A 23,315-nucleotide genomic window follows, 5' to 3' on the forward strand; every position below is an offset into this window, starting at 1 on the left:
TTTGTGGCCCCAAAGTCAGGGGAGGGGTAATGTTTATTCTGCCAATCTGTGACCTTTATGACTCTGCTTATGACCTGATTTAACATTGATTACCTTATTAAAGGCTCTATCACCAGACAGTTACACTGGGGATCTAGGGCATCAACATTTGAATTTCAGGAACACACAATTCAGTCCATAATGGTCTATCTCCACTGATCTGGCATTGAGTTTTGACAAGAATGTGGTAGCAAGCTCCCAGCCATTTTTCTAAAGGGGAAAAACTAGTGGCTCTGCTAGGCTGGAGCCAAGTCCAAAATCCCAAGGGGTGCCTCCAGGTGGAGGCTGCCTCCCTTTGCCAGAGGCTCCAACGAGGAAGATGACTAGTCATAAAAACCTGTAACTCAAAGATGACATAGGGTTTGGGGAATCAAGGGTACTGGCCTTTCACTCTTTGTAGCTCTTCCCTGTCAGAAAACTTGCTCTACCACGTACTAGATGGGGAATTTTAAGTACTCAACACATCAATTCCTACACAGATTCAGATGTAAAAGCAACAAAAACAGTCACTGAATGAACCCAAGGGGCCCACCTCAAGGTCACATTAGCATTCTTTCCCCCACTGTGTATATTGCCCAAATCCCACAAAATCTATTATGGTGCTTCCTGTCCACACAGGACAGGTAGGATAGCAAATCTGGTACCTACATCCAACAGAGCCATCAAAGTCTGAGTCCTTCCCCTTCCCAAAGTCCAGGAGCACACCTGGTTGGTGTAGATGGCCTCTCCTCTCCCTTAGGGACACGGAGGCCTCAACCGCACTCCTAAGAAACAAAGCTAGAATGGTCCCAACATTTCTGAAAAAGAAAAATTTTCAGAAGGAGGGAAGGGAGCGGTTTTTTGTTTTTTTTTAAAGGAGACTATTTCAACATTCAACAATATTAGATATCTGTGGATTGTAGGGAGGACAAAAATCCTGACAAACACCAAATGCTGGTAAGGATGTGGAGCAAGAAGAACTCTCATTCATTGCTGGTGGGAATGCAAAATAGCACAGCCACTTCAGAAAAAAGTTTAGCGGCTTCTTATGAAACTAAACATTCTTTTACTATACAGTCCAGCAATTGCACTCCTTGGAATTCACCCAAATGAACTGAAAACTTCTGACCAACAATACCCTGCATTTTATTCACAATTAAAATAATATAATTATAGATTGAAGGATTTGCATTGAAAAGATGCGGCATGAGAGGTGAGAAAGAGGTCTCCTCCAAAAACCACATACAATATGAAAACATATTTAATACTATTAATCCTGAAAGAGCAACAGGAAAGTAGGCTGCACCAGACTGCATACACCTGGAGAAAAGAACAGACCTCACAGAAAAGGATAATATACCAAAGTGTGACCCAAGCCCTTCCCCCACCCCGGCTCACTGGCGGGAGGAAGGAAAACAGAGCAGGGAGGGGATGGAAGCCTAGGACTGCTGAACACCCAGCCCTAGAGATCTACTCCGGGAGCATGAAACTATATTGCATGGTGCTCTGGAGATTAGCGGAGGTAGAAAATTAAGACAGGTGGAATACCTGGAGAGACTGAGATTCCAGCTGTTTGTGGAAAACAGGAATCCACATCCAGCTGCTCTGGGACAAAAGAAAGGCAAGCAGTCTGAGAGAATTCCTAACAGCAAGAGGGTGGATAAAGGAGCAAGGATTGTACAGAGCTTGCTGCTCAAGAAAAAGGACAGGTGGACAAAATTGTCCGGATGCACCCTGCCCAGCAGGTTGGGAACTTTCAGGAGCTTCAGGCGCTCCAGCCCCCTGGCTGGCTACGCAGCTCCAAGGACCCCCACAGTGATATGCAGCCTGCTGCGCCGTCCTCCCGGCCAGCCTACAACTGGCCCACAAACCGACAAAGACTGTCCTGGCATCAGGCCAGCCAGAGGGAAGCCCACCTACAGCACCTACAAATACAAAGCATAGATGTTTACACCTGTGTGCTTGGACCAGTGATTTTGGCCGTGGAGACAGGCACAGCAGCCAGGAAGCAGGAAAGAGCTCTTTCCTTCCTCCTCGCCAGGCACCAGCACCACTGCCCTATGATCCCCAACATCATTCCTGGGGCTGAGCAGCTCCAGAGAGTAGAGTTTCTGGGCACTACAGGGGGCTACATACAAATATGAAATGTCAAAGGAACCTGGTTCACACCAAAATCCCACAAACACCAAAAAAAAATGGCCAAGTGAAACTGAACTCATAAATCTTCTTGAAAAAGATTGCAAAATAAAAATCATAAACATGTCCATGAAGATTCAGAAAAATATTCAAGAACTCAGGGACAAATTCAGAACTGAGACTCACTCACTCATTAAGGAATTCAACATCTGAAATGAAACATAAAATGGAGAGGTTTAAAAGCAGATTAGATGTAGTACAGGAGATAGTAAGTGGAATAGAAATTAGAGAAGAGGAATACAAAGAAGCTGAGGCAGAGAGAGAAAAAAGAAACTCTAAGAATGAAAGAATATTGAGAGAACTGTGTGACCAATTGAAAAAGAACAATATTCACATTATAGGGGTACCAGAAGAAGAAGAGAGAGACAAAGGGATAGAAAGTGTCTTTGAGGAGGTAATTGCTGAAAACTTCCCCAATTTGGGGAAGGATAGTCTCTTAGGCCATGGAGATCCACAGATCTCCCAAAACAAGGGACCCAAGGAAGACAACACCAAGACATATAGTAATTAAAATGGCAAAGATCAAGGATAAGGACAGACTATTAAAAGCAGCCAGAGACAGAAATAAGATCACATACAAAGGAAAGCCCATCAGGCTAACATCAGACTTCTCAGCAGAAACCTTACAGGCCAGAAGGGAGTGGCATGATGTATTTAATGCCATGAAGCAGAAGGGCCTGGAACCAAGATTACTTTATCCAGCAAGATTATCATTTAAATTTGAAGGAGGGATTAAACAATTTCCAGATAAGCAAAAGTTGAGAGAATTTACCTCCCACAAACTGTCCCTAGAGTGTATTTCGGAGGGACGGCTATAGATGGAAGTGTTCCTAAGGATAAATATCTGTCACCAGAGAAAATAAAACCACAGTAAAGAAAGTAGAACAATTAATTACTAAGCAGATGCAAAATCAACTACCCCAAAAGTCAGTCAAGGGATAGACAAAGAGTATAGAATATGATACGTAATATATAAAGAATGGAAGAAGAAGAAAAGGGAGGGAAAAAAAAGAACCTTTGGTCTGTGTTTGTAATAGCATACTAAGTGAGTTAAATTGGACTGTCAGATAGTAAGGACGTTACTCTTGAAACTTTGGTACCATGAATCAAAAGCCTGCAATGGCAATAAGTACATTTCTATTCATAATCACCCTAAATGCAAATGGTCTGAATACACCAATCAAAAGACACAGCATCACTGAAAGGATAAAAAAACAAGACCTGTCTATATGCTGCATAAAAGAGACTCACTTTAAACCCAAAGACATACACATACTAAAAGTAAAGGGATGGAAAAAGATATTTCATGCAACTAATAGGGAGAAAAAAGCAGGAGTTGCAATACTTGTATTAGACAAAATAGACTTCAAAATAAAAAAAGTCACAAGAGACAAAGAAGGATATTACATAATGATAAAGGCATCAGTCCAACAAGAGGATATAACCATTATAAATACCTATGCACCCAAAACAGAAGCACCTACATATGTGAAACAAATACTAACAGAATTAAAGGGGGAAATAGAATGTAATGCATTTGTTTTAGGAGACTCAACGCACCACTCACTCCAAAGGACAGATCCACCAGATAGAAAATAAGGACACAGAGGCACTGAATAACACATTAGACAGATGGACCTAACAGACATCTACAGAACTCTACACCCAAAAGCAGCAGGATACACATTCTTCTCAAGCATACATGGAACATTTTCAAGAATAAACCACAAAAAGAGCCTCAGTAAATTAAAAAAGATTAAAATTGTACCAACGAGCTTCTCAGACCACAAAGGTATGAAACTAGAAATAAACTACACAAAGAAAACAAAAAAGCCCACAAACACATGGAGATTTAACAACATGCTCTTAACTGATCAATGAATCAATGACCAAATAAAAACAGAGATCAAGCAATATCTGGAGACAAATGACAACAATAATTCAACACTGCAAAATCTGTGGGATGCAAACATAATGTTCTTCATGTAATTGTAGATTAATGATAGCAAAAAAAAAATCTGTGGGATGCAGCAAAGGCCATGATAAGAGGGAAGTATATTGCAACACAGGACTACCTCAGGAAAGAAGAACAATCCCATATGAACAGTCTAAACTCATAATTAATGAAACTAGTAAAAGAACAAATGAGGCCCAACATCAGTATAAGGAGGGACATAATAAAGATCAGAGCATAAATAAATAAAATCAAGAAGAATAAAACAACAGAAAGAATCAATGAAAGCAGGAACTGGTTCTTTGAGAAAATAAACAAAATAGATAAACCCCTAGCCAGACTTATCAAGATAAAAAGAGAATCCACACATAAAAAAATGAGAAAGAAAAAATGATGATGGACATCACAGAAATACAAAAAATTATTAGAGAATAGTATGAAAAATTATATGTAACAAACTGGATAACCTAGAAGAAAGGGACAAGTTTCTAGAAACATACAATCTTCTAAGGCTGACCAAGGAAGAAACAGAAAATCTGAACAGACCAAGTACCAGCAACAAAATTGAATTGGTAATTATAAAACTACCTAAGAACAAAATTCCTGGACCATATGGCTTCACCGCTGAATTTTATCAAACATTTAGTGAAGACCTAATACCCATCCTCCTTAAAGTTTTCCAAAAAGTAGAAGAGGAGGGAATACTTCCAAACTCATTCTATGAGGCCAGCATCACTCTAATACCAAAACCAGGCAAAGACACCACAAAAAAAGAAAATTACAGACCAACATCCCTGATGAATATAGATGCAAAAATACTCAACAAAATATTAGCAAACCAAATTCAAAAATCCATCAAAAAGATCATCCATCATGATCAAGAAGGATTTATTCCAGGGATGCAAGGATGGCATAATATTCGAAAAATCCATCAATATCATCCACCACATCAACAAAAAGAAGGACAAAAACCACATGATCATCTCCATAGATGCTAAAAAAGCATTCAACAAAATTCAAAATCCATTCATAATAAAAACTCTCAAGAAAATGGGTATAGAGGGCAAATACCTCAATATAATAAAGGCCATATATGACAAACACACAGCCAAAATTATACTTAACAGCGAGAAGCTGAAAGCTTTTCCTTTAAGATTGGGAAGTAGACAAGGATGCCCACTCTCCCCACTATTATTCAACATAGTACTGGAGGTCCTAGCCACAGCAATCAGATAGCACAAAGAAATAAAAGGCATCCAGACTGGTAAGGAAGAAGTTAAACTGTCCCTGTTTGCAGATGACATAATATTGTATATAACAAACCCTAAAGAATCCACTCCAAAACTACTAGATCTAATATCTGAATTCAGCAAAGTTGCAGGATATAAAATTAATACACAGAAATCTGTTGCATTCCTATGCACTAACAATGAACTAGCAGAAAGAGAAATCAGGAAAACAATTCCATTCACAACTGCATCAAAATGATTAAAATACCTAGGAATAAACTTAACCAGGGAAGTGAAAGACCTATACTCTGAAAATTACAAGACACTCATGAGAGAAATTAAAGAAGATACCAATGAATGGAAATACATCCCTTGCTCATGAATAGGAAGAATTAATATTGTCAAAATGGTCATGCTGCATAAAACAATCTATAGATTTAATGCAATCCCTGTCAAAATACCAATAGCTTTCTTCAATGAACTAGAACAAGTAGGTCTAAAATTCACATGGAACCACAAAAGATCCCGAATAGCCAAAGCAATCCTGAGGAGGAAGAATTAAGCTGGGGGGATTACACTCCCCAACCTGAAGCTCTACTACAAAGCCACAGTAATCAAGACAATTTGATACTGGCACAAGAACAGACCCATAGACCAATGGAACACACTAGAAAGCCCAGATATAGACCCAAGTACATATGGTCAATTAATATATGATAAAGGAGCCGTACACATACATTGGGGAAATGACAGCCTCTTCAACAAACTGGTGTTGGCAAAACAGGACAGCTACATGCAAGAGAATGAAACTGGATTATTGTCTAACCCCATACACAAAAGTAAACTCAAAATGGATCAAAGACCTTAAAGTAACTCATGAAGCCATAAAACTCTTAGAAGAAAACATAGGCAAAAATCTCTTGAATATAAACATGAGCAACTTTTTCTGAACACATCTGCTTGGGCCAGGGAAACAAAAGTAAAAATTAACAAATGGGACTACATCAAACCAAAATGCTTCTATACAGCAAAGGACACCATCAGCAGAAGAAAAAGGTATCCTGTAGTATGGGAGAATATATTTGTAAACTACATATCCAAGAAGGGGTTAACATCCAAAATATATAAAGAACTCACATGCCTCAACACCCAAAAAGCAAATAACCTGATTTAAAAATGGACAGAGGATATGAACAGACAGTTCTTCAAAGAAGAAATTCAAATGACCAACAGGCACATGAAAAGATGCTCCACATCGCTGATTATCAGGGAAATGCAAATTAAAACCACAATGAGATATCACCTCACACCAGTTAGGATGGCCAACATAGAAAAGACTAGGAAGAACAAATGCTGGCGAGGATGCAGAAAAAGGGGAGTCATCCTACACTGCTGGTGGGAATGTAAACTAGTTCAACCAATGTGGAAAGCAGGATGGAGGTTCCTCAAAAAACTAAAAATAGAAATACCATTTGACCCAGGAATTCCACTCCTAGCAATTTACCCAAAGAAAACAAGGTCTCAGATTCAAAAAGACATATGCATCCTTACTGCAACACTATTTGTAATTGCCAAGATATTGAAGCAACTTAAGTGTCCATCAGTAGATGAATGGATAAAGAAGATGTGGTACATATACACAATCAAATACTCTTCAGCCATAAGAAAGAAACAAATCCTACCATTTTCAATAACATGGATGGGGCTAGAGGGTATTACGCTCAGTCTAGTAAGTCAGGCAGAGAAAGACAAATACCAAATGATTTCCCTCATTCGTGTAGTATAAGAACAAAGCAAAACTGAAAGAATAAAACAGCAGCAGACTCACATTCTCCAAGAACAGGCTGGCGGTTACCAAAGGGGAGGGGTGGGAGAGGACGGGTGGGGAGGGAGGGAGAAGGGGATTGAGGAGTATTATGATTAGTATACATGGTGTGGCAGGGATCATGGGGAAGGCAGTGTAGCACAGAGAAGACAAGTAGTGATTCTGTGGCATCTTATTACACTGATGGACAGTGACTGCAATGGGGTTTGGAGGGGGGACTCGATAATAAGGGTGAATGTAGTAACCACATTGTTTTTCATGTGAAACCTTCATAAGAGTGTATATTAATGATACCTTAATTTTAAAAATTAATTTAAAATATATAATATAATTATATATAGCACTTTATTCATAGTTGCCAAAACTTGGGAAAAAGCTCTCCCTCAATAGAAAAGTCAATCATTTATGGAATTAGGAGAATGTTTGAATTTAAATAATATGTTATAGGACTAATACCTCAAATATGCAACTTATAGTACCACAAAATATGCCTATTAGCTTAAGATGGGTATTTGTAGAACTGTCACATTTTGTTGAAAAGTAAAGCTATGGAGCCTTTTCCTGATTCTGCCACTAAAGCTACATTATGGCATGTACTTGTTTAAATTGTTCTATACTCAGCTGAAATCAGGCCTGGATTCTGATCCTGGCAGTGCCACTAACTAGCTGTGGCCCTTGACCTAGTTATTCACCTCTTGGAGCTTATCTTCCTTCTCCATAAAATTTTAGAAGGGATTAGACTAGGTGAGTGCTTACATCCCTCCAGCTTTAACATATTTATTATCTGGAGGATCAAGTGATGGGATTATTTTCCAAGGGCTTTCTTATAATGACGACTTTAAAGGTCATCATTATCAAATGAGCCTGGGTTCAGGAATTCTGAGCTACAGCTTGTCAGAGCTATTGGCATCAGGATTTAATTCAACATGAACAGTATGATTTCTTGGTACAAGAGGAAGCAGTCAGCTAAGAAGTGGCCTCTTCTCCCAAAATTCAAAGTTAAATAATACTTAGGTGAGAGTAATGCAGTCAAAATATCAAAGTTTCATAAAATGCTACTCTTTGAACCATCAAATAACTTGTTGGCCCGATAAACCTACTCATAATGCCTTCCCTGGATACATCACATATTTCCATTCTCACAGTGATTCAGCTGGGAAAGTATAAAATGTCAGCACAATGAACATCTGTTTCTTTGGAAAGACAGTATAGTTTAATGGTGGACAGAGCTGACTTTTGACACATTAGGCTACAATCTCAGCTCCATCACTTATCACTCATTGCTCAGTGACCTTGGATGGAGATTTACCTTTCTGGCCTCAGAGAGGCTTTAAGAAAGGTGAAGAGAGAAACAGTATCAAATACAGGAAGATTAGTTCTAAAAAACGTCCTTTGGACTTAGCAATACGGGGGTCCTCACTGACTTCCCGACAGCTATTTCAGAAGAATGAAGGTGCTGGCTGAACATGCTGAAGAGGTAGTGGGAGATGAGGAAATGGAGGCTGCAAGTGGAGACCATCAATTAAGAAAGGAAGGAGAGAGAAGACAGGAGCTGCATGATGAGACTATGTGTGATGAGAGAGTGAGCGAGCTGTCTTCTGTTGGTTGGTTTTAAGGTAGGAAAGATTTGAGCATGGTGAAAACCCAATGAGAAACAGATAGTTGAGAGGGAGAGGTTGCCTATATGAGAAGAGAAGGGATAAAGTTCCTGACAAGAGGGCAGGAATAAGGTAGGAGGGATTAGCCTCACACAGGAGGAGGGACATCGTTTTTTATAAAAAGAGGGATAAAACATAGACAAATACAGGCAACTGATACATTTGGTATTGGAAAGACAAGGATTTGTATTTAATGGCTTCTATTTTCTCCATAACGGAACAGAAGAGGTCTTCAGCTGGGGGTGGAGCCACTGAAAAGTGCTGAGAAGGTTTCAAAAATCCTTGTAAAGTACAGGACAAAGAAATGATCACAGAAACAGCAAAATAGCAAAGCAGTTCTGATGGCCCATTTGAGATGTGTGATCATGAAATTGCAGTGGAACCAATCTGCGCTGTGGTACTACAGATCCCTCCAGTAGGTGGAGATGAATGGAAATGTAATACTCGTTTGGCATTATTGCTTTCCTCCTTACCCACTAGGCGGACAGGGAATAGGTCCCCTCCAATATTCTTATTTCCCAGAATGATTCGTAAGTATTCCAGGAGAAGTGAAATTGCGTTTATTCTACACTAACCATGTCTTATGACTGGGAACATCTAGGAAAGGATTAAAAGTTTTCTAAAGACTCTGAGCCAGTGCTTAAGGCTGAATTATTAATAGCCCACTGGAACAATCTGTCTTCAGAAAACCAACTTCTGGCAAGTGACCAGACTTATTACGCAGGGATTCCGTTTCTAAGCAGAAATAAATACAAACAAGTAGTCATGGAAATCTTTACCTTGATATGTGAGAATTATTACTTTCTTCAAACAGAAAGCACAAATGCTCTTGTTTGAAAAGCAACTGCATAGAAGTATAATTTCTCAGGCCCAAGTACAAGCTTCTTTCTTGAGTATAAGAACTCACCTATGTGATGCCTCCCAGGCTTCCTCTTCTTCTAGAAGATCTCTGATGATGTCTGAACTGGAACTAAAAGAATATGCACATCAATACAGCCAGATAATAATAAGACTGTGGTTTCATTTATACAAAATTCTAGAAATGCAAACCAATCTGTAGTGACAGAAAGCAAAGTGGCAGAGCAGTAGACAAGGAAGGATGATAACATGGCATGAAAAAACTTTGACAGTGATGGTTAGGTTCAGCGTCTTGATTATGGGAAAGTTTTTCATAGCTGTATAAATGTGTCAAAACCCATCCAGTTGTGCGCTTTAAATATTTGTAGTTTACTGTACAGCAATTTCAATAAAACTATTGCAAATTTTAGTCAGCAATGATGAATTAAATCAGTAAAGCTCCTCTACATAAAACCTGAATTCAAATGGAATGTAGTCATAAACCTTTCCAGTTTCCTACGGCAACCAAAGATAAAATCATGTTTTAGAAACTGCACCATAGTAATGAGATTCACAGGAGATACTAGTTCCTAAGTGGTCTTTAGTCCCTTTGTTACCAAAGTAAAATAAAATTTAATTAATTTCAGCTGTACTAATAATGGAATTTGTTATAAGTACTGTGTAATCTTTGGCCCATCTATTAATAAGACAGGCATGTATTTTTTTCCTTTAAAAGGAGAAACAGTTTTAAGGCTTTTAGCATCCTGTTCTTACCCAAGTAAATTTCTATCAAGGAATATTTTTTTTAAAGATGTACATCAATATCAAAAAGTCTTTCTCGAAACATGCAAGACATAGATGGTATGGGTACTGTATGGCAAAACTCAGAAATACTAGTCACCACCCCAGCAGGGAGAAACAACTGGTTTGGAAATGTTAGTGCCAGTCATATTTCTAATGACACTCCAATAGGTAACAAAAGTTTAAGAACTTCAAAGATTTAAAGCACCAATGAATCATTTTCAACTACTTCTGACTGATCACTTTGAAGCAATGTTTGCCTGTGATGAGCAAGAAAGGCAACAACAGGCAATAAATACAGCTCTGTACCTAGTGTTTTACAAGGGATTCCCCCTCACATCTGCCAGAGTCTCAAGCTATATGCAGGACCCTCTCTGACTTCCTGTGTGTACTTGTCTGTATAATGGCTGATACGTGGGGATTCCACTTGCAAGTGTACCCCCAATATAGCTAGCACAAAGGTCCTCAAGCATTTCAGGATAACGATCTTTTTATGGTAGTTACCATACTCTTACTATTTGTGGCTTGAGATGATATAATAATTAAGTCTTTTACATTTAGTAATACTTATAGATTATATTTTATTAAATATAACAGCATAGACATACATTTAAAAAATAGTATATGCATCTGTGAAACACTCTTATTATATATTCAGAAAATTATTGACATGTGTGTGCTCTTACAGACCCACTGAATCATTCCTTCATGCCTCTAGGTTGTGAAACATTGATCTAGCCTGCCAGAGAACCTAAGCATATATTACTCTTTCACACTGAGGGTAGCCTGCTGCTCAATTGCAAGTGTCCCTGAAAATAGTAACACGTTAATTTATCATCAGTCATTTTCACCTTAAATTGGCTTACACAAGCTTTCCCTACCAGCTAGTTGAAGGTAGTTTTTGACAGAAGGGAAAAAGAAAAAGCAGAAAGCCTTTAAGGAGATCCAACGCAAATTTCACCAGCTATTTTCCTAAGAAACAGACCTACACAGCCATTCACTAGGAGGGCTAATATCCACTGCTTCCCCTTCACACAGAAAGAGTCTAAAACTTTTTGTTCACAACATCATAATCTTTGTTATTCCTTACTTTGGCAATAAATATTCCAACTTTATAAAGATATGGAAGCAACCTGAGTGTCCATCAATAGATGAATGAATACAGAAGATGCAGTATACACATACAATGGAATATTACTCAGCCATGAAAAAGAATGAGATCTTGCCATTTATGACAACATGGATGGACCTAGAGGGTATTATGCTAAGTGAAATAAGTCAAAGAAAGACAAAAACAGATTATTTCACTTACATGTAGAATCTAAAAAATAAAACAAATGAACAAACACACAAAACAGAAACAGTCATAAATACAGACAGTAAACTGGTGGCTGCCATGGAGGAGAGGATGGGGGGATGGGCAAAATAGATAAAGGAGATAAAGAGGGGCAGACTTCTAATTATAAAATAAATAAGTCACAGAGATGAAAAGTACAGCATAGAGACTATAGTCAATAATATTATAGCCTCCTTGCATGGCGACAATTGATAACTACACTTATGGTGAACATTTTGCAATGTATATAATTGCATCATTATGCTGTATACCAGAAATCAATATAATATTGTATATCAACTATACATCAAAAACAAACAAACAAACAAACCCTGAAGCTGTTAGAATGTAACTTTTTCATTCCTTACTCTCTACTCCATGTGATACAGACACCATTACCTATTCTTTACCTGCAGAGCTAGAGCAGTGTTTCTCAACCTTTTTCCATTATCCTCCCATTCCCTAGCAAAGAGCCACTTCAGACATTTTTCCCCTAATCTCCCCTCCATGAAATGTTAATACCACAAATGTATTGTGTATGTATGTATGCATGTATGTATATATGTTTAGAATACTATTTTTTTGCCATCTGGCCCCCTCTTCCCCAAGAACCAATTTCTACCCCCAGGAGGTGAAATCACTCCTATTGAGAGCCATGAGCTGGAGAACAAGGGTTAGGGGGTGGTCACACAGCTCCAGGTCCTGGTGGGCGTCACATAGCTAGAGAAATAAAGTCAGCTTCTTGTCGACAACCCCTAACAGACACACAACAGAAAGGTTACAGAGCATCCCTACTATTCTAGCTAAGTAAGCACGACAGCAAAGTCTGTCAACTAATCTAACAGTCTGTGATCAATTTACCTAGGGGCTTTCCAAATCACCAGTACAAATCTTTGTGGCACATTAATGACATAAAACTAAGAGGTTTTTGCTATACTACCTCAGTGAAAACAGCTGGTAGAGGAGGTTTATAAAAACATATCTCAAAAGTTGTCTGCAATCTCCCCTTGCTATGTGATTTCAGTACCACTGACCCACAAGACTGCACAGCCCAGTTTCCTCAGTTCTCATCACCTTTCCTTCTGCACCAGCTAAGTCACTAACCTGCACAACAACTAAGTCATTACAATGAATGACACCAAGTGTATGAGGCTTCAAGTTTACCTAAAATGGAGTTTCAAGATTATCTGCTATATCTGCTACTCCAAAACCAGTCACCACTAAGAAACAAGAGTTGATGCTAATACGATTAAAATAGCAGGCAGAATCATTCATTCCTTTTTCAAGTTACGTGCTTACCATATTCTACTCAGAAGCCACATTCCTGAAATGAAACATACGGTTTCACAAATAGGAGTTTACAAAGAGACTACTGGACATAATCGTCAGTGTTACCGAAATTATCACTGTCACATCTCTTCCTTGTAGATAGAAGTAATTAATATTTTTAAAGTCTTAGTCATTTTAACATGCCTCAGAGATAAAAAATTCCTTTCATGTATTTTCAGGACATCTAAAAAAATCCCCCAAAGGAGAAAATAAATTGCTTACTCTAATATACCTAGGGTCAGAGCAGGCACAAGCCTACAAAACTGTAGCTTTTAATTCTCAGACAAGGAACTTTTTCAGAGTAAACTTCAGTTTCTCTTCTGTTTGGATTGAGAACATTCTGGAAGAGAAGCTGGTGAATATTCAGTCTGATACATGAATTACAGCTCCTTCTGGAAGGGTGTTCAAATTATGCTCTCTGGTGTCACCATCAGTCCAGGCTGAGTGGATATTACTTTATAGATTATATATACACGAGAAGGACTCACAGACAAAAAATGAGAATCTTGAAATCTATTGAATTCCCAACCTCTCTTCAGGCAGATTCTAGCAGGTTTGGAACATCCTCACTTAATTTTTCATAATTTAGACTATTTCAGGCTCAAACTTTCAGGAGCATAAGGTAACCTTCTCTGTTTGTTGTTTGGTCTCTGGCCTGCTTAGCCTTCCTATAACATTTTACTCTTGTCATTCTCTGATCAATAGGAGTAGTACAACATCTTATCAGGCAAAGGAAAACACTATCTTTGCAAATTTCTTTTATAGCATCTTACTTCAGTCTACTAGCCAAGATTTTACCACCAAAGCTGCAAAGTAAGATGCTAGATACCTCTGGTAAAGGTGTGACTGATAATAACACCCAGAGGGAAAAAAATCAGATTTTAGTGTCAAAATTAAGGTCACTTAATGTGACCCTTGGGCAAGTTACTTAATCTTTTCAAGTCTCAATATCCTCACCTGTAAGGTCAGGATAATAACATGTGTAGTTCATAGGGATATTTTAAAGATTCATCAATGTAACACACAGAATGTTTAGCAAAGAGCTTTGCACAAAGTAAGTGTTCAATAAATGTTGCCTTCATTTTCATAAAACACATTTGGGTCTGAATTACCGGAATAACTGCCTCAGCACTAAGCTTCAATTTGCCGTAGGAAACCTGATCACCCTGTGCTCTATTCTAATCTTTGATTTCCACTGTTTCTATGACGCCAGGGTGCAAATTCATCAGAACTTGCTATTTATCCAGCATGGCAGGTACACACAGAGTACTGTGCAGTGGGAAAATGCAACATCTGCTATAAAAATCCTGTGGATTAAAGATTAGTTAAAAGTGGAATTTTCCTATTATCTAGTAGTTCCTCCCCCGGCTCCCCTCCTCCCAATCTTTTCTAATAATTGTGGCATTTATTTGAGTGTGGTTGAGTATATCAACTTCAAAGAAAAAACTCCTTAGGGGCAGATCACTGGAGAACTGATGGAGAGCATACAATGTCCACCAGACAACTGTACTTAAAGAAATGCTGCCAGCTACCATGGACCCTTTCTCAAACCCTCATTTTCAGTGATGTTCTCTATCAGGTGAGCAACAGCTTATATGCCAAATATTTTAGCAGTTGGCTGACAATAACATAATAGAACAATACACTCCCTAGGTAGTGTTGATAAAATGGAATAGTTTTTTTTTTTTGCCCTGCTAACCTCCCTGGGTGATTCTAAAAAGCAAATGAGATGATCATATATTGTGAATACTTTGTCAATTGAGCATAAACTTAGTTATGATTTGGTTTCATCTCTTACTAAGGATTTAATTTTAAAAATTACTTAATGATGACAGTGATAAAAATGACCATTTTTTGAGCAATTACATCTACAAATCATTGTGACAGTTAGTTTACAAACGTTATCCTTAATCCATGTATGCACCTAGGTTTTATCCCCATATGACAGATAGACAAAGGCTCAAAGAAATTAATTTAAAAAACAAAGTTGTGAATTGCAGCTCATCTTCCTTTTACTGTGCTATACAGCTTCAAACTGAAAATTAAAATGTTATTAATCCACAAGAGTTAATTTAAGAATACCACCTCCCCCTATGTATTACTCATCAATAAGGTTTTGTCAGACAACTATCAACACGGTTCATGGACAAAGCAAGGCCAAGACTTTCACGGCTCCACTAGATCTAGAAAGAGATAAAGTGAAGATTCTTTCATATACAGCAAAAGATACCAGAAGGAACTTATTTGTTAAATAATACATGGTAAATCCTTAATAAGAGATGAAACTAAATCATAACTAAGTTGATGTTCAACTGACAAAGCATTCACAACACACAATCATCTCATTTGCTTTTTAAAATCACCCAGAGAGGTTAAGCAAGACAAGAAAAAAAACTACCACTCCATTTTATCAACAAGGCAAATGAAGCCCAAGGAAAGTAATTCAACAATCTACCCCATGCCAGGCACCCTTTTAAAAAGAGGCAAAAAGCCATTACTGAGCTGAACTGACACAGAACAAAGGAGACTGACTGCTAGGTATGGGGATCTCCCGGACTCACAAATTTCAGAGACTCGATTATCATAATATTTTAGGTGAAGACACATTCCCCCAGAACCCTGACCCATTCATCTAAAGGACAGCAGATCTCTGAAGCACCTGGTTTAAGCTTTTTTGAAATGTAAGAGGTGCAGAAAAACTATTCCACATTTCCACGTTTTCTCTAGAACCTTTAAACAAACAAAATTCACCACCTGAAAAAAGATGAACCAGTTTGCTTTAAGGCTGAATTGAAGTATATAAATGTTCCCAGGAAAAAAGACCATTCTAAAATACAAAACATTAATGTATTAACATATTAATATAGAAAAAGAATTTTGTGACAAAATTAAATTCTTCAAATGTAATGTCATTCTTCATCAAATGTAATGTCAACCTGCCAAACGTCATTATGAAGATTTAAAAGTGTACAAAGTTATCAATGAATTACAATAATACACTTACAACTCAGGTTACTGTTTACTTTGATAATGTTTTCTTTAGATAATGTTTTCTCTTAATTTGACCAGAAATAGAAACATTAATTTAGCAATTTTTCTAGTAATCCCAGTGCCCCCTAAATTATAAAATCCCATCAATATGTTTTACCTTACTGCCTGAATCACCAAACTTCATTAACCAATGTATAACATGGATACTGATAAAGATACTAGTGATTTACAAAACTTTATTTTAAAGAGTGCTGACTCCTTTTTTGTTTAATTAATATATTTACATGGTTCAAAATTGGAATAACAGAAATAGATGTACACTGAGAAGTTTCACACCCTCCCCTCTCCCCAGCCAACCCATTTCACCTTGTCTCTAACACTTAATCACTTATTAGTGTGTTGTTTATTCTTCTGGTGTTTCTTTATGCAAAACTAAACAAATGTAAGCATACATTACACCCATTATAGAAAAAAATTACATGCTGTCTCTATTGTTCTGAACCTTGGTCTTTCACTTAGACCTACGTCCTAGAAATCCCTCTGTACCGGCACACAGAGGTTGTCCCTTGCACAATCACACAATATTTCACTGTGGGGGTGTATTATTTAATCAACCAGCCCCAAATGATAAATAAATACTTGTGTGGTTTTCAGTCTTTTGTTATTATATATAAATAATGACTCCCCGACTAGCCCTGGGTATAGGTCATTCTGTAGGGCACTCTACAGCCCAGACTCACTGGAATACTGGGTAAAGGCAAACAGTGGCGATTGTAGCTGATCTCATTAGATTCCTGACTTAAGGATTATATTATGCAGCACTCCAACCAGTAATAAATGAGAATGTCTGCTTCCCCAAAGCATTACTGCAGAGTCTATTAGCAAATGTTAAGATTTTTGCCAACCTTACAGGTAAGAAATGGGTTTAATTTGCATCTCTCTTTCAGCAAACTGTCTTTTCATGACTTTTGCCCATTCTTCTACTGGGTTCGTGGATTCTTTTCCTCTCAGTCTCTAGGCACTTAGGAGACTATTCCTCTTGAATGTTTTAAAAAGGTTCTATTAAACCTCTATAAATGATAAGCATTAGCTTGTCTTCTTCCATTGTCAAAAACATTTCTACTAACTTGTATCTGAAAGTTCAACTTTTTTTAAAGCTACATATTTGAAAATTTTCTCACTTGATGAGAAAAAATTCCAAAGGTAGCATCTATTATGTTAACTTAATTTTAATTCCAGAAGCAATTCAAAATCAAATTTGTCTGATTCGTTCTAATACCCCATATTATTCTCTGTAATCACTGCACAAATGCTGGCTAACCCCAATTAACTACCTGCTCTGAGCTATATACCAGAAACTAAACATACTGAAAAAAGCCCCATCGATTTATCTGACTTTATACCTGACTAATCTCATTTAAAACTCTTGGTCACAAATCTCAAACAGGCAAGGGCAATTGTCACTACTAAGTGATCCTACAATTCTTACCTGGCATGTTGTTTCCCTGTTTTCAAAAAGACTCACAGCATCTTAATCTACTACCTGCCACCCTACCCCTAGAATCAGCTGGTGAACCTACCTAAACTACATTAAGAAAATAAAAGCAATCAGGCAGGAACTAGTTGGTCAGGCCTCCATCAGATCTCCCTCCTGCATATAAACCTACATCCTTTGTCTTCCTGGATGATGGGTCAATTAACCCTGCACCTAGAAAAGGCCAACCACCCCGTGTTGCCACCTCAGGACTTCACTCATTCGATTAGCTCCTGCCACCCTCAGCCTCCCCTGCTCTACCACATCATTCCCACCTACTCCCTTAATCCTGTGTCCCTCCAGGTACAGTCCTAATCTCCACGATCCTTCACAGGGAGCTGTCGGTAGTTGCTCTCTCTCTCCTTCCTCCCATCAGATTTTCTCAACTCGCCAGTCAATCTTTCAAAACCCATTCACTTGAGACCACGCCTTTATGTTGCCTAAGTCCACAGTTCCTTGTCCAGCCTTGTCTTATGTGACCTCTCAATCAGTTTCTTCCTTGTCAGCATCCCTGATATTGCACTGTCTAGGTTTTCTTTATCCCCCCTGGCTTGTTCCTACTCCCTCCATCTCCTGTGCACAGTCTCTTTTTCATAAATGTTGGCATAAGAAAGGGTTTGGTTCTACATGCCTCTTTCCTCTTCTCCGCTCCATGATACATGGTCTCAGCCAACATCCTGCCTTTAGCCCGTATCTCCAGCCCTGACTTCTCCCCTCACCTCTACCTCCAGTGTCTGACATCTCTGCATGGTTTTGTCATAGCCCCAAAACAAAACCCTGAATTACTAATACAACCCACCCCTCAATGCCTGCCCAAACTTTCTACTGTTCTCAAATTCCCCAACCCAGCTTACTAAGCAGTCCCACCATTCACCCAGTCACTAAAGCCAAAGATTTAGGATTCACACTTGATGCTGAGCTTTTCCTTGCTCACCATATCCAAACTATCTGTCGGTCCTACCTCCAAAATATATCCCAAACCCTGCTTTCCATCTTCACTGAGACTGTTCCGATCCACTACACTATAAACCCTGGAATGGATCACTACAAAAACCTAACTAGTCTCCCGGTGTCCACTCTTGCTTCACCTCTAACCATATTCATTTTCTTCACAGCATCCCGAGTTATTCTTTGAAAGCATATAAACCAGATCATACTGGATCAGAACAACAGTGACTAAGTCAGCTGGTTCCCAAACTAATCTCAGATACAGTGTAATCTCAATCCAAATTCCAGCAGACTGTTTTTATTTTTTATTTTTTAGCAATTGACAAGTTGATTTTAAAGTATATATGGAGATGCAAAGGACCTAGAATAGCCAAAACAATTTTGAAGCCCATGGCAGGCACCACTACCCCTCAGGATCAATTCTTTATGACACATAAATATTATCCTCTTTTACATGCCAAGGAAAGGAGTAAGGAAACACTGGATTAAAGAGAGAGGCATACCTTTTAGGTCAACCACTTTAAATTCTTATAAAAAGTGAAGGAAAGGGAGAGGAAAAAAGATGGCAGCGTGAGAAGTGAGGCAGAAACCTCCTCCAAAAACCACACATAACATGAAAATACAGCAAACACAACTAATCCTGAAAAAGCAACCCAAAAGAAGACTGCAAAAGACTGCCTACATTTGGGGAAAAGAACACCTCACAGAAAAGGGTAAAGTAGCAAAGCCACGACCCAGCAGTGGGACTCAAGCCCTTCCTGCACCCCAGCTCACAGTTGGGAGAAAGCGAAACAGAATGGGGAGGGAGTAGAAGCCCAGGACTGCTAAACACCCACTCCAGGAGATCTGCTCCAGGAACACAAGCCCACATTACATGGTGCTCTGGAGATTCAAGGGATTGGAAAGAAAAGACAGGTGGAATACTTGGAGAGACTGAGACTCCAGCTGCTTGTGGAGAACAGGTACCCGCAACTGGCATCTCTGGGACAAAAGAAAGGCGGACACTTTGAAAGACTTCCCAACAGCAAGAGGTGTGCTAAAGGGGCAAGGATTACACAGAGCTTGCTGCTCAAGAGAAAGGACAGGTAGACACATCATTCCGGCACACTCAGCCCAGCAGGCTGGGAATTTTCAGGAGCTTCAGGCACTCCATACCCTCGGTTGGCAATGCAGCACCGAGGCCCCCTGGGGTGATACACAGCCTGCTGCTCCTTCCTCTGAGCTGGCACCAATTTGCAAAACTGCTTCCCCCACCATCACACCAGGAAAGCTGGAGGGAGGTCCCTCTTACGGCAGCTATAGGAACATATGGCAGAGGCTTCTTGCTGTGTGCTCAGCCCACTGGCCATGGCACTGGAACCAGTCACGGGCAGCTGGGAAGCAGGAAAGAGCTCTTTTCTCCTAGCAGGCACTGTGCACCTGCAAACCCCACCATTGTTCCAGGTGTTGGGCAGCTCCAAAGAGTATAGCTTCTGGGCACTAGAAGGCGCCACCTACACAAAGTTATTATTCCATAGTAATCATGAGAAATATGAAACAACAAGAGAATCTTGTACAAACCACAATCCCAAAAACATCAGAAAGAGGGCTAAGTGAAGCTGAAATCACCAATCTTCTTGATAAAGATTTCAAAATAAAAATCCTAAACATGTTCATAGAGGTAGAGAAAAACATGTAAAATCTCAAGGAGGAATTCAAGAAGGAGAATCTTTGAAAAATACATCATCTGAAATGAAGTATAGAACGGAGGGAATTAAAAGATTAGATGAGGTAGAGGAGACAGTAAATAAAACAGAAATTAGAGAATAAGAATACAAAGAAGATGAGACACAGGAAGAAAAAAGGATCTCTAATAATGAAAGAATAATAAGAGAATCGTGCACCAATCCAAATGGAAAAATATTTGCATTATATGGGTACCAGAATAAGAAAAGAGAGAAAAAGGGACAGAAAGTCTCTTTGAGGAAATAATTGCTGAAAACTTCCCCAATCTGGGAAAGGAAACAGTCTCTCAGGCCATGGAAATACACAGATCTCCCAACACACAGGACCCTAGGAAGACACACCAAGATGTATAATAATTAAAATGGAAAAGATCAAGGACAAGGACAGGGTATTAAATGCAGCCAGGGAGTAAAAAAAGATCACAAGCAAAGGAAAACCCATCAGGTTATCATCAGACTTCTCAGCAGAAACCTTACAGGTTAGAAGGGAGTGGCATGATGTATTTAATGCAATGAAACAGAAGGGCCTCCAACGAAGAATATTCTACTTGTCAAAATTACCATAAATATGAAGCAGGGATTAAACAATTTCCAGAGAAGCATAAGTTGAGGGAGTTTACGGACCTCCCACAAACCATCTCTACAGTGTATTTTGGAGAGACTGCTATACATTAAAGTGTTCCTAAGGCTAAACAGCTGTCACCTGAGAAAATAAAACCACAATAAAGGAAGTAGACCAATTAATTACTAAGCATTGCAAAATTAAATCAACTGCCCAAAAAGTCAGTCAACAGATACACACAGAGTACAGAATATGACACTTAATATATAATGAGTGGAGGAGGAAGAAAAAGGAGGAAAAAAAGAACATTCTGATTGTGTTTGAAACAGTGTAATAAGTGAGTTAAGTTAGACTATTAGATACTAAAGAGGTTGTCCCTGAACCTTTCGTAACCGTGAATCTAAAGCCTGCAGTGGCAATAAATACATATCTGTTGAAAATCACCATAAGTGTAAGTGGACTAAATGCACAAATCAAAAGACAAAAATTTACAGAATGGATAAAAAAACAAGACCCACCTATATGCTGCCTACAAGAGACTCACATCAAACCCAAAGACATACACAGACTAAAAGTGAAGGGATAGAAAAAGATATTTCGTGCAACTAATAGAGAGAAAAAAACAGGAGTTGCAGTACTTGTATCAGACAAAATAGACTTTAAAACAAGGAAAGTAACAAGAGACAAAAAAGGACATTACATAATGATAAAGGGGTCAATCCAATAAGAAGATATAACCATTATAAATATCTATGTACCCAACGCAGGAACACCTACATATGTGAAACAAATGCTAATAGAATTAAAGGGGAAAATAGAATGCAATGCATTCATTCTAGGAGATTTCAATACACCACTCACTCCAAAGGACAGATCAACAAGACAGAAAATAAGTAAGGACATGGAGGCACTGAACAACACACTAGAACAGATGGACCTAATAGACATCTACAGAACTCTACACCCAAAAGCAGCAGGATACACATTCTTCTCAAGTGCACGTGTTGCTCTTCAGCAACAAGAAGGCGGGGGGGTGGGGGGAGTTGGGGGACAAGCAGGACCAGCCTGTTATCCCAGGGGCTGAGCGAGAGGGCAAGTGTCAGCGGCTTGGACACCCTCCCCTGAGATCCGGGGAAAAACAAAACCACACCAAGCTGGGAGATGTGTCAGCCTCAAGGGCACAGCAAAACTCAGCTTTATTCCATCAGAGGCTTAGTTATATAGGGGAAGATAAGGAAGTAACAGAAACCAATGGGAATTGATTATCTGGTCACTAGGGTCTTTAGGCAGGTTTCGGGTTAGGTGGGGAGGTGGAGTTAGGGCCAAGAGCGCACGCGGGGGAAGCTAGTTAGGCCACGAACGCGGAAGTAACGAGGGAGGATGGAAACCTCCAGTCTGCGGCCGTCACAGGCCTAAAAGAGGCAAAAGGTCCCAACACACATGGAACACTTTCAAGAATAGATCACATAGTAGGCCACAAAAAGAGACTCAGTAAATTAAAAAAGACTGAAAATGTACCAATCAACTTCTCAGACCATAAAGGTAAGAAACTCAAAATAAATTATACAAAGAAAACAAAAAAGCCCACAAACATATGGAGGCTTAACAACATGCTCCTAAATAATCAATGGATCAATGACCAAATAAAAACAGACATCAAGCAATATATGGAGACAAATGACAACAATAATTCAACATTGCAAAATCTGTGAGACGCAGCAAAGGCCATGCTAAGAGGGAAGTATATTGCAACACAGGCCTACCTCAGGAAAGAAGAACAATCCCATATGAACAGTCTAAACTCACAATTAATGAAACTAGAAAAAGAAAAACAAATGAGGCCACACGTGTCAGTAGAAGGAGGGATAATAAAGATAAGAGCAGAAATAAATAAAATAGAGAAGAATAAGACAATAGAAAGAATTAATGAAACCAAGAGCTGGTTCTTTGAGAAAACAAATGAAAGAGATAAGCCTCAAGTGAGACTTACCAAGAAAAAAAGAGTGCAAACACATAAACAGAATCAGAAATAAGAAAGTAAAAACACTATGGACACCACAGAAATACAAAGAATTATTAAAGAACTATGAAAATATTGCTAATTATGACAGAAATGCAAACTAAAACCACAATGAGATATCACTTTATATTAGTTAGGATGGCCAACATCAAAAAGACTAGGAACAACAAATGCTGGTGAGGATGCAGAGAAAGGGGAACCCTCCCACACTGCTGGTGGGAATGTAGAATAGTTCAACCATTATGGAAAGCAGTATGGAGGTTCCTCAAAAAACTAAAACTAGAAATATCATTTGACCCAGGAATTCCACTCCTAGCAATTTACCTTAAGAATGCAGGAGCCCAGTTTCAAAA

The 23,315-nt window shown here is 38.8% G+C and overlaps 1 protein-coding gene across 1 annotated transcript in view; it reads right to left on the bottom strand.

Moving 5' to 3' along the window:
* The window catches only part of RAD18 (RAD18 E3 ubiquitin protein ligase), a 156,367-nt gene that overhangs the window by 9,675 nt on the left and 123,377 nt on the right, over window positions 1-23,315 (bottom strand). Inside the window, exon 12 of the mRNA XM_037019390.2 lies at window positions 9,788-9,850. Within this exon, the coding sequence (XP_036875285.2) occupies window positions 9,788-9,850 (63 nt within the window). The remainder of the gene's footprint in view (window positions 1-9,787; window positions 9,851-23,315) is intronic.

This window comes from Manis javanica, chromosome 3, assembly GCF_040802235.1.
Source record: "Manis javanica isolate MJ-LG chromosome 3, MJ_LKY, whole genome shotgun sequence".
NCBI classification, from domain to species: Eukaryota; Metazoa; Chordata; class Mammalia; order Pholidota; family Manidae; genus Manis; species Manis javanica.